The sequence below is a fragment of the Cyprinodon variegatus genome, unplaced genomic scaffold (genome assembly GCF_000732505.1).
Source record: "Cyprinodon variegatus isolate N-32 unplaced genomic scaffold, C_variegatus-1.0 Scaffold448, whole genome shotgun sequence".
Classification (NCBI taxonomy): domain Eukaryota; kingdom Metazoa; phylum Chordata; class Actinopteri; order Cyprinodontiformes; family Cyprinodontidae; genus Cyprinodon; species Cyprinodon variegatus.
The window spans coordinates 413,550-425,937 of record NW_015150901.1 but is presented as its reverse complement, the minus strand read 5'-3'; the positions used below and the strand labels follow the sequence as shown (position 1 = coordinate 425,937).

The window sequence follows — 12,388 nt, the reverse complement described above, 5'->3', positions numbered from 1 at the left end:
ATCACAGTGTCTGCGATAGCGTACATACACTCCTTCTGTTTAAAGTTCAGTAGCCATTGGTTAGTAAAGATGGGTCAGTTGATCAAAGGGATCAAGTCATTGACTGGATCCAATCAGCTGGTTTCAGAACAGGAAACATTTGACCAATCTGACTAAATTGTCTCTGGAAATACATTGAAATGAAATGTGCTCCAAATTAGAGCCACGGGAATAAAATTAATCAACTAATTAACTCTGCAAAATAAATAATTAAAGTATGCTCAATTAGTCCTGAAATTGTATGGCGTCAATAACGGTACCTTGTTGGAAATGAAACATTTGTATTGGGACAGACCTAAAGAGGATGAGTGGAGCTACTTAGAGCAGGACGTAGAAACAACAATGCAAACTTCCTAGAACTTAAATCAACTGAGAGGTAGATCAAAGCTTATTCTTGGATTAAATGGCCTAGTCAAAGTCTTCATCCAAATCCCTTCATTTTCCACATGAGGAATATATTCCACATCACACATCCTGATTCTGATGGCTGTTCTGCTCTAGATGTGCTAATCTGCTTTCCTCCTGAATCACTGCAGAATATGAACAGAATATTGGCTCAGGAGGAGTGGATACAAATTCTTTTCAGATTTGTACTTGTTAAGAAAACTTGAGAGAGTGTGTGTTTTACAGCAGTGCTTTACATCAAGCTTTAAAGTCCCAATAAAATGCTGGATTGTAACAGGATCCAATATGGAAATGTTTAAAGGTAGTTTCAGTCTAATAGTAACTTTAAATGTATAGACAAATAATTTTTTTCCTCTCATGCCTGCTGTCACAGCCAATAAAGCTATCTGTGTGTGTGTGTGTCTGTGTGTGTGTGTGTGTGTGTGTGTGTGTGTGTGTGTGTGTGTGTGTGTGTGTGTGTGTGATTGAACTGATGTTTTCTTTTGATTGCTGTTTCCAATGCATTTAAGTGTGCTGATTGTAATTACTGGTTTAGATGCTGCAATAGTCTGGTGTTGTTTTCTTTTTTTCTGGTGGGTTATAGATCTCTGATCTCTTAAAGAATAGAGGGAAAACATAACCTTAAGTAAAACACTGGTTTCATGGTGTCACTTCTATCCATGTTTGAAACAAAGATCTAATGACTAAATTAAAGTATCACACAAACAAAACCCAACCTTAAAATGAGGCTGATAATATTCAAGAAGAAGACAGAGTTATGTGAACCATCACTTGGCAGCATCATTGTCAGACAAAGTGAAGGTGCGTAGTTTAATATATGTTCTGTGATGATGTCGGTCCCAGAAAATGTAGCCGTCTTTATTTGACTGGAATGTATCTGTGTGTGTTAGGGGGACATGCTGTGTTTAAGCCCATCAGCGTAGTCTCTGATGACTGGAAGTCTCCAGAGGAAAGGCTTCTGAGGAGCGCTGGGTTGTCCTAAACCTTTGTGGGCATTTTGGAGGAGATTGCTCCTCTACAGTAGCAGCCATTCAAAATGACCCTTCCCAGTTAAAAGCCAGCTGAATGGCAGCCTATTGGCTGCAAAATCCCCTCCAACTTCCAGCCTGCATATTTTTTTTGCTTTGACTTCACCCTTTCACTGAATAACAGGGTCTGACCAAGAGATGATGCTTCTCTTCATATTTTAATGTCCCCAAATCATGACAGAAAGAGTTTTTTAGTGCAAATATTGATGTTTAAAAAGGAATTGTAGGGGACCAGCCAAGGAACAGCCAAGGACCAGCCAAGGGCCAGTCAAAAACCAGTCAAGAACCAGCCAAGGAACAGCCAAGGGCCAGCCAAGAACCAGTCAAGGAACAGCCAAGGGCCAGCCAAGAACCAGTCAAGGACCAGTCAAGGAACAGCTAAGAACCAGTCAAGAACCATCCAAGGACCCGTCAAGGACCAGCCATGAACCAGTCAAGGACCAGCCAAGAACCAGTCAAGAACCCATCAAGGAAAGTGGTGAAATTTGAATTGCTACTATTGTAGTAGTGGAGAGCCAGGGATCTACTGCGCATCCTTCATGATGCACCGTGGTGGTTCCTCCTTGGCTGCAGAGCAGCTTGCATGCTGCTGTACGCCCATTGTTTAGGCAGGTTTTCAGCATCATCCGCATTGATGAGGAAGAACGTGGCACCATTCACAGTCCAACCCAGATATTTTGACCTGTGAACCTTTACTTCTTCCTAGTAGTAAGGCACAGTAGTATTTCGGAAGATGGGGGAGAATGAGGAGCTGCTGGTATCTGTTGGTCAGAGATTCACTGGTCTACAGACAGGAAGGTTCCAAGCTAGAACAGATGGAGCTGAAATCAACAAGCAGAGTGGCAAAGCGGTGGGCTTGGTCTGTTGACTTATCAACTTGTAGGACCTGTAGGATCTCAGTCAGGTGGGATGTGGAGTTTGACACGCTGCATAACCATTAGCTCTGCAGTGGCACTGATCTTAACCACTGGACTTTGTTTGCAAGTTTCAAGACATTTCCTTCCCATCCAGGGAGATTTTTCAATTAAAAATGTCATGAACTACGCTGAGTTTGAGGCTTTATACCACAGCCTAACAAGCCACCCCTTGGAATGGGAGTCGTTTGGCTTCTTTTGTCAGTCCAATGCCCCATACCTGTCTATGTCACTAAAAGAGGGGTCGTTAAACGGAATTGTTGGCTGGCTGGTCTTCTGTTTTCCTGTAAAGGGGTTTGCGTTTTGATCTGGGTTCGGGTATTATAAAGACCCCACTGGGTCAGATGATTGACCTCTCAGTGATTTCACAGTTGTCTGTTCTCCCTATATAGCTGTAATATTTCTGGCTAGCAAAGCATTCATGAGGAAGGAAAGTGGAGGACTAAGGAGTTTATACAAGCCTGATGAAAACTATGGTAATTTATTGAAATCTATGGTAGATTTAGTTCCTATAATCATTTTGTAGATTTTCACTCTCAAATATCAGCTCTTATTTCATGGTGTTAAGTAGCAAACATGGGTGTTTGATTGTTCACTGATGTTTTTTCCTTTGTAAACCTTGAGCGGTCAAGAGTTCGTTTCAGTTTTTGATTGTTATCATTAAGCATATGCAACATTTAGTTAGCCTAGGGCTGCAACTAATGATTATTTTGTTAATCAATTAATTGTTTATTGATTATTTTTTTTGATCAATTGATTAATAATATGATAGCCAAAGATTGCTTAACAAATTTTTTTTAATTTTTAAACTAAAACATTTACTCTTGAGCAGTACTGGATACACCATATAGACAGACAAAAATGTTTTTTGTTTTTTTTTACTTAGATGAAAATGTTATTTTTTCTACAAATTTAATGTAATTACAGTTCTAAGTGGGTCGCTCTGTCAGCTAAAGACATATTTTACAGTCTCTATACTCCAGTTTACGATGAATTGATTTCTAAATTGTTAATAATTATTTAAATAATCAATTAATCACGATTAATCTGGATTATTGTTTCAGCCCCGGTCAGCTGCAAAATCTCTGAAATACCTGGTCAATAAACGCTAGAGAAAACATCTAAGTTTCCACTGTGTCATGAAACTTTGGTCACTGGAATCAATGCTTTTCTTGCTCATTTAATTAAATGTTTATTTGTTTAGTGTAAAACAAGTAAGCACCTCAGTTTTTCATTCTTTCTTCCATTGCTGAATATTGTGTTATTTCCTCTCGTCTGCAGAAGAAAATCCATCTCCAAGAGAGCCTGGCAATAATCCCACCAGACCTCATGGATAAAACGTTTTCCCCTAATAAGAGCTTCTGCCAATTGATAAACCCTAAAAGTTCGTTCATGTGCTTTATCCTCCATGGCATCTCTGGTCTTTTTTCTCCACATTATCAACAATGGTGAAATTACAGGGCATACAGTCAGCCGCTGTGACATTTTAAAAACAATTGTTAAAGGTTACAGACTAGGCATAGAGTGGAAAAAAGAGAAATAGCCCTTAAACAGTGTCCATTGTATTATCTTTCTGCCACAGCATAAACCCTAAACTGCTCTTCCTTCTCCTCGCCCTTCAGGTCCAGAGTGGTACCTGGTTCGAGTGGAATTGACTGTGACGGATGTAAACGACAACATCCCACAATGGACCATGCTTCCTGCTCCCTACCTCGCAGTCGTTTCCCCAGATGCCCTGGCAGGTTCACTGGTGTACAAACTCCAAGCTCAGGATGGAGATGAAGGCCTTAATGGTGAAGTTGAATACTTCCTTTCTGATGGTAAGTTGGTTTTTATTTTAGATAACAATTGATACGGTGGTGAAGTTCCTCACTCATCCAGGTCATAGTCATTCCAAAAAGGTTTTTGCGTAAAGCTAAGGAACGTTTTGTACATCTTTAAACTCAACTGCGTGGTTGTGCTGCAGGTGGCGGTTTGATGTGTCCCAACAGTTTTCAGGCATACCTTGCATAACATGTTTTTTTTCTTCAAAATCTATCACATAATTTGGTGTCACCAAACTGAGCGTGCAGTGAGAACAATGTGCATCCAAACAAAGTTAAGAACAATCCCCTGGACTTTGTTTCCAAGTTTGAAGAGGTTTCACTTCCCATCCAGGAAGCTTTTTCAATTCTAAATGTCAGAAATAGGGTTGATTTCGAGGCTTGTTTGAGTGGAACAAAAGCAAAGCCTTGTTTTGGCTTAGAAAACAAGCAAATTGAAACAGACAAATGTGTTCGCCAATTAGGAATGGGCAGTCGTTAGGGTTTTTTGTTAGCCTGCAATACGGATACCTGTCTTTGTCTCTGAGAGACAGTCGTTAGAGGGAATTATTGGCTTTGCTGAAAAGGGAGGTGCTCTGCTCCTCTGCATGGGGTGGGGGCCGCAATGATAGCAGGAAGCAATCAACTCTATCGCTGCATTATAGGCTTTTGAAAGCTGAAATCAAGAAATCCAGAGTCCAGCCCCTCTGTCTAAGGTTGGTTTTTCTTACTTAACATACATGGCTATCTTCATGTCACTCTCAAACCACTGTCTTCTTTGTCCAAAATGTGAACATTTTGGTCCTCAAAAAAAAGTCCTCTGTCCATAAGGCATGGATGTACCTCAGAGGTCGCTCTTCTGTGTCGGGCCATGTGTCTGTTGTTTGGTTTCTTTAATAAAAAGATCAGAGTAAGGAATGCTCTTGAAAACAAAGTTTTTTTTTTTTTTTTTACTATTTTTGGAATACCAATTAATAGAGGAACATGTTAAATTCTACTCTTTATCAACCCCAAAAATGTCTGATGACCCTAAAGGAGCAAGCAGTAAAAAAATTACCAAAATCCTCCCATTTGTCTCTCAGGATGGAGGTAACATTCAAACCTCTCCACTCCAGCTTTCCTCCTTTCTCATAACATCAGGAACACCTCGGTGTGGTGTGCAGTCTTTGTTTACTTCCTGGTTGCTGAGACAGTCATATAATTGGTTATAATTAATGATCCTTTCAGAGATAAAGTGCAGCATTTGTTTTTTTTTTTTAGTTATTTTATGTTGGCTAAAGAGCAGCAGCCTGCAAACCTATGAAGCTTCTGCGTTCTGAAAACATATTTGAACAAAGCTCACTGTGGCTAAATCCCCTAGAATCCAGCTGTGGTATGTCCTCATCTCTCTTGATTTGGCAACCAGGATGACACTCTGAACAGGAGGAAGGTTTTTTTGTTTGTCCACATAAAAAACACTATTGAATAGTCAACAGCTAAATCTACAAAAAGACTTATCCAGGAGGAGCAGGTTTTATAAGTCAGAGACGCAATGCAATCAGCTGATTTTCGTCACAGAAACTTTTATCCAATCTACTGCATCAAGTCTTTGAAGAAGAGCCTTAAGATGATATGTGTTGTTCGATAAGTGAAATGAACTGAACTGAATCGTTGATCCAATTTGAAACACCAGGTATCTCTTTTACCAGGTGTGGCAGAAAAGACAAACCTAAAAATGCAGGGCAGGACCAGGGTTGAAACCCACTGTATAAAAATTTACATTAGTGGTACGATTCAAGGCAGATTTGGATAAAGTGTCACTTAAGGCCTTATCCTGAGTTCAAGTCCAGCTGCATGCATCTTTGCAACATACATTTCTCAACCACATTACCTGTTAAATAAAGTCCACAAAATGTCACTGACACCTTTTGCTTGGAATCTTACAGTTTGAAGATCTTTGCTGAATTTGATTCAATTCAATTCAGTTTATTTCTATAGCGCCAATTCACAACACGTCATCTCAAGGCACTTTACAGTTCACCAGATCATCCAGTCAGATTGATTCAAAGTTTTCCTTTAAAGGAAAACCAGTTGATTGCATCGACTCATTGAATCGAAGGCAGTCGCTCACACTAAGCATGCTTGTAGCGACAGTGGAGAGGAAAAACTCCCTTTTAACAGGAAGAAACCTCCAGCAGAACCAGGCTCAGTGTGAGTGGCCATCTGCTGAGGCTGACTGTGGTTCAAGGAAACAGAAGCAGGCATAGAAAAAGAAGCAGAGATACAAAAGGCAACTTTAAAAGGCGGCCCCGATGAAGAGAGCACATCCAGTCACAGTCAGAGAAACAGGACTACACTGAAAAACAGGCTGATCCCCAACATCTATAAACAAAGGTGTTGATGGCAGCAGCCATACAGCCAAACAGGAACAGACCAGATGAAGCTACTATAAGGAAAAGCAAAGAGAGCAGCACGTTAGAGATTGAACTAACAGATTCTGTAGAGTGGGAGAATAGAGAAAGAATAAAGCAGAATGATAAAATGGTGGTCCCTATGTCCTCCAGAGGTCTATGCCTATAGCAGCATAATTATAGAGATAGCTCAGGATAACCTGAGCCATTCTAACTATAAGCTTTATCAAAAAGGAAAGTTTTAAGCCTACCCTCAAAAATAGACAGGGTGTCTGTCTCACGGACTAAACCTTTTAGTTGGTTCCACGAAGATCCAGCTACAGAACAGCAATGATGGAAAGATGTATTCATTTTAAAGGTGTTGATTTGTGGAGGTAGCTCATTAGTGACTTAAAGCAGCTAAAACTCATCCTGTCTTTAACAGAAACTTGAAAGTCATTTTGATGAGTCAATATGACAATGGATAGACTGATGTATAGTTGGTTTTATTTATTTATTTATTTGTATTGGTAAACATGGTGTGTTTTTTTATTTTTGTACGGCTGTAATTATCTGTGTTGAATAAGTAATACTTTATTGAAAATTGGCACAGATATAAGTTTTATGACTTTTTTCTGCTCCTTTTCTTTCATTCATGAGTTCAGTTGTCCCCTGCACAGGTTTTGTTATGTTGCTTTATTTTAATAAATAAATAAATAATAAAATAAATAAATCTGGGGTAAAGAGAAGAAGAACAGTCTACTAGAAGTTTCCAGGTATTTTGGTGATGCAGGTCACACGTCTGATGGTGCGCTAAAGAGTCGCAGAATGTGCTAATTTAAGTGATTTTCTGGGTGCTGTGTCCTCTACTGGTTCACTGTGTCTCCTTAAGTCCATAATTAGCGCAGCCATCTAGCAGCAAACTAAGAGCTCTTCAGGCTTCTTTCTGCTGACGAGCCATATGAAGGTGGGTTTTCCTGCAGGACCTGGAACATGACCACACTGCAGAAAGTAGCCATAACTGCTCTAATGTCCATAGAGCCCATGGAGGAACTCTGGGATTCTGACAACAAGAAGAATAGAGAGTTCAGAAGTGATGGCGCTGGCATGACTGCAGAACCACGGCTGACCAAGCAGTGCAGAGCTCCTCAGTGGATCGACCTTTCCCTGCTAAAGTTTATCTTTTTGCTGATCTTCTGTGATGTTTTAAATTGGGTTATCATCAGTCGGCCTTAAACATCCAATTTGATTAATAAATATAATTTTTAAAAACATATAAAACACATAAAACATTTAAACCATAAACATTTAACAGTATTTTGGTGTATGATGCCGGGCTCATACTGACTGCGGCGCGGCTGCAGAAGCACTGGTGGGGAGAAAAAAACTCTTACTGGGAGCTCTGGGACAGAACTTCCTTTCTATTCTGCAATGGCCCCTTTGTTTCCTTGCCTTTCTTTGTTGGAGGTCGCTGCAGTGTCCAGCAGAGTGTCCTACAGAGCTGCAGGGCCTAAGGAACCGGGCCTGCAGTCAACCGTGGCTGCTGTGAGTCTATGCATTGATTTAAATGATTTGGGTTTGTTGACGCGACCACCGCAGACGCGCCACATTCAGTATGAGCCCGAGGGTTTTTATACAGCCAAATCATCATGACTGAGAGTGGAATAGTTAAGACTGCTCCGATCTACTCCTAATCACAGCATCTAGGAGGGGAAGTGGTGCTGCTGCTTTTAGATTTCTCTCTAATCTTTTCACACCTTTATGTCTCTAAATAATAGTTTTTCTTACTCTTCTCTATTTGCGTTAATTAATAGTCAGGATAGCTTAGATAGAAAGAACGATTTTTCTGTGTGGATGATTGAATATTCCAAAAAAGTAAAAAAAAAAAAAAAAACAATCCACTGGAATTTGTTTGAAGACGTTTTGCTTCTCATGCAGGAAGCTTTTCTAATTCAAAATGTCAGAAATAGGGTTGAGTTCAAGGCTTTATACAGCAGCCCAACAAAGCCTTGTTTTCGTTTAGAAAACATTCAAATTGAAACGGACGAATGGGTCCACCCCTTTGGGATGAGGGTCGTTGGGCTTTTTGTTGGCCTGCAATGTCCCATACCTGTCTATGTGTCTGAAAAGGGGGTCGTAAAAGGGAATTTTTGGCCTTGCTGAATAGATCTTGCCTGTTCAGCAAGGCCAATAATTCCCTTTTCTGACATTTTGAATGCTAAGCGAAACCTCTTCAAACTTCGAAACAAAGTCCAGTACAATGTTTTTTAACTTTTTTGGAATGACTATGACTTGGCTGACTGAGAATGTTCACCAGCATGATTGAATATACTGTAAATCAGCTGAATAAATAAGGAGCAGATCTTATTATCTAACAGAAGTTAGATGTTTAGGTGAGCAAACATTTAAAACATCGGGTTTCTTCTGGTTTGAAGTTTAACTGGATAAACTCAAATCATTTGATGCATTTTAAAGCAAAAAAAGTTATGATTTAATAATTCACAGTCAATATTTATAACCCTTTGTTTTCCCAAATGATGTAAGAGTTTGAACCTACACCTACAAATATTGCTAAAACTGCTGCAGCGAGGAAAGTTGCTTTATGGAGGGTGGAGGCTTCAGTTTCAGCGCCATCCTTATGTCACCGTTTCAATTTACTTTTATTAAAGGTTTGTTATTGGTAAAATTAAACGACTCATATTGTTTTCTCACACCCTGCCTTCATCTGAAAAGATTAGGACAAAATAACTAATATTCAACATCTGAGTTTCGACATTTTAAGTTAATTTAGGCGTTAATAAACTGTTTCAGAGGAGTGATCATAGCTCTCTGCATCAGCAGGGCTGTGTCTGTCTCTCTTCCAGCTCCCAGATCAGCTTCTCTGATTAATTTCCAATTCCAGCATCTGCTGCTTTGAAATTTTGAACATTTGAGTGAAGTTTGCGGGGGAAATTAGAGGATACAATTTCTAATATTTTCAGTGAACTGCTACAGTAGTAGCCATTCATAATTTCCTCACTTTCCTTGATGGGTCCTTGTTTGGTCCTTGGCTAGTCCCCTACTATTCCCTTTTAAACATCTAAAATATTATTTCTGATTTGTGGACATTAAGATGAGAAGAGAAGCGTCATATCCTGGTCAGACCCTGTAATTGAGTGAAAGGGTGGAGTCAGTGCTGGAAGTTGGAGTTGGATTTTTCTGCCATTGAGCTGGCTTTTGACTGGGAAGGGCCATTTTGAATGGCTGCTACTGTAGCTAAAAGCCTGGGTACTGCCACTGTGCATGTCCCAGTCCCTCTTCATGGTTTTTACCGTGTTGCACGTTTTAGCTGTAATAAAAGAATCAGCTTTGAATGAGACTAAACAGCTCTTCTCACTAATAAAATCCTAAACTGCTGCATGTGTGAGCGTTTTTTTTAAACAGTTCTTCAGTATGAAAAAAACCTAGAAGGATTCATGGGCTGTCAGCCAATCAGAGGAAGCAGTTCTCCAACAGACGGACCCAGTCTGAGAGTCACATGACCCGCTAAGGTCAGCAGGTCTGGTTATTCTGAAGCAGGTTAAGTTCCATCAATGCACAGACAAACTCACATCCTGTGTTTCCTGTGGCGTCCATCACACCGCTTCTTCTCTGTTTCAGCTGGTGAGGTTTATTAAACTGTCTGCTCTGTGATTAAACGCCTCGTCCATCCACCTGTTTGCAGGCGGTGACGGTCGATTCGAAGTGGACAGGAAGACTGGCCAGATACGAACGACGGGGCTGCCTCTGCAGCGTGACAGGGAGTACCTGCTGACGGTGGCAGCTGCCGACGGGCTGGGCAGCCGCAGCGCTCCTGCCATCATATCAGTGGTTGCTGGAGCGCGGCCTCCACAGTTTACTAATGCCTCCTTCACCATCGAGATACCAGAAAACACCCCTGAGGGACAACCGTGAGTTCCCACAGCAGCTCTCCATTATCAGAAAACATGACTTTAACCTTCTGATGTTTTAAAATGTTTGACATTTTATGAACCAAATATTCAACAAATCGAAGTATTGTTTTCTATTCAGTTCAGTTTATTTCTATAGCGCCATTTCACAACACATGTAATCTCAAGGCAATTTACAGTCCACTAGATCATGTAGTCAATTTATTATAGGTTCTCTATCTAGGGAAAACCAGTTAATTGCACCAACTCATTGATTCAAAGGCAATCCCTCACATTAAACATGTTTGTAGCAACAGTGGAGAGGAAAAACTCCCTTTTAGCATGAAGAAACCTCCAGTGAACCAGGCTCAGTGGGAGCAGCCATCTGCCGAATACGTACGTGGTGGTACGTATTCGTGAGTTTAAGCAGCTGAAACTTATTCTGTGTTTAACTCTGTGTTGGTTCAACTGAAGAGGAGTTTGATAACTGAAAGATCTGCCTCCCATTCTACTTTTAGAAATTCTAGGAACCACTAGTAAAACTGCAGATTGCGAGTGAAGTTAGGAACATAAGGATCAATGAGATCTCTGATGTAAGATGGAGCTTGGCCATTTAAGGCCAATAAGTTTGTCTGTACTTTAACTAGGCTATTTTAAGACATGAATATATCTAGATCTAAAAAAGGTTGACCTCTGTCTAGGTGCTTCATGATAATAAATTATGCTGGACGATCTCAGAAATGAACTACAACAACCACTCATCTCACACTGAGACTGGTTCTGGTTCAGCTAGAGGTTTCTTCCTTTTCAAAGGTAGTTTTTCCTCTCTACTGTCGCTACAAGCATGCTTGGTGTGAGGGATTGCCTTCGAGTCAATATGTCCTGTCTTCACCTGCTCATCCAGTAGGAGAGAATCAATGACTGGATGATCTGGTTGATCTGGATCTAGAAGTGACCTGAGATGACAGGATATGAATTGGAGCATACAAAAATGAACTGTAATAGAATTCAAAGATATCAGGCAGATGAGCAGCGCAGCCCGTTAGATGAGGGAGGGGTAAAACAGATGCAGAAGAAGAGAGGGGAGGGGCTGTCCGGATGCATGACCTGGATCCTGCACACATTCAGGCGGAGTTGCTCCAAGGCACAATTTGCCACAGAATATAGTCAATGTGAACTCAGGGTGAGTAATGAAACAAATTAGTCGTGTCTGAAAAGTGGAGAGACTAAAAAACAAAACAAATAACCATAAATTCACTAATAAGGGCAAATGAAGAGCTCCACAAACTCCTCTGAAACATGATCGCCTCTCCTCAACACTGGAGTAGGATGTAATTCAGGACTTCATTCAAGCAGCCATGAGGAAGCCTTAATCCACCACAAACAGATGGTTCAGACATGAGCCTTCCGCTAATGAGGAAGACGGATAGTTTCCTCTTTTTCCTGGTTTCACAGCAGCCTTAGTTGGATCAGCAGACGGAGGAGGGATTCTTCTTCTTCAATTTAACTCCCCCTCATAAAGCCAGATTTCTAGATGACTGATACAGACATTGATGCACCATGAAGGGTTTTATTGGCTCCTGTCATTTAACTCTGGAGTTGGGTATATAAATTCAAATAACATTTGTTCCAAATTAGAAAAGCTGTAAATTCATTCTTCAACATTTCAGGGTTTATTTTTCTCATTGTAGTGCAAGTCTAGTGTAGAGTCAACATGCAGTCAGGTATGAGGTGTCAGGATTTTACTGGACTCTAACTAATGTGATGGTTCAGATTAGAAGAGAATAGAAAAGAAAATGGCCTAGGCAAGGCAAGGCAACGCAAATTTATTTGTATAGCACAATTCAGTACAAAGACAATGCAAAGTGCTTTACATGATTAAAATACAGGAAGATAAAACAGAATCAAAGCAAGTAGAAAAAA

General features: G+C 40.4%; 1 protein-coding gene across 1 annotated transcript in view; it reads left to right on the top strand.

The window, feature by feature from the left end:
• LOC107093830 (neural-cadherin-like) overlaps window positions 1-12,388 on the top strand; it is a 501,663-nt gene that overhangs the window by 85,317 nt on the left and 403,958 nt on the right. Inside the window, exons 2-3 of the mRNA XM_015389130.1 lie at window positions 4,009-4,206; window positions 10,261-10,486. Of these exons, the coding sequence (XP_015244616.1) occupies window positions 4,009-4,206; window positions 10,261-10,486 (424 nt within the window). The remainder of the gene's footprint in view (window positions 1-4,008; window positions 4,207-10,260; window positions 10,487-12,388) is intronic.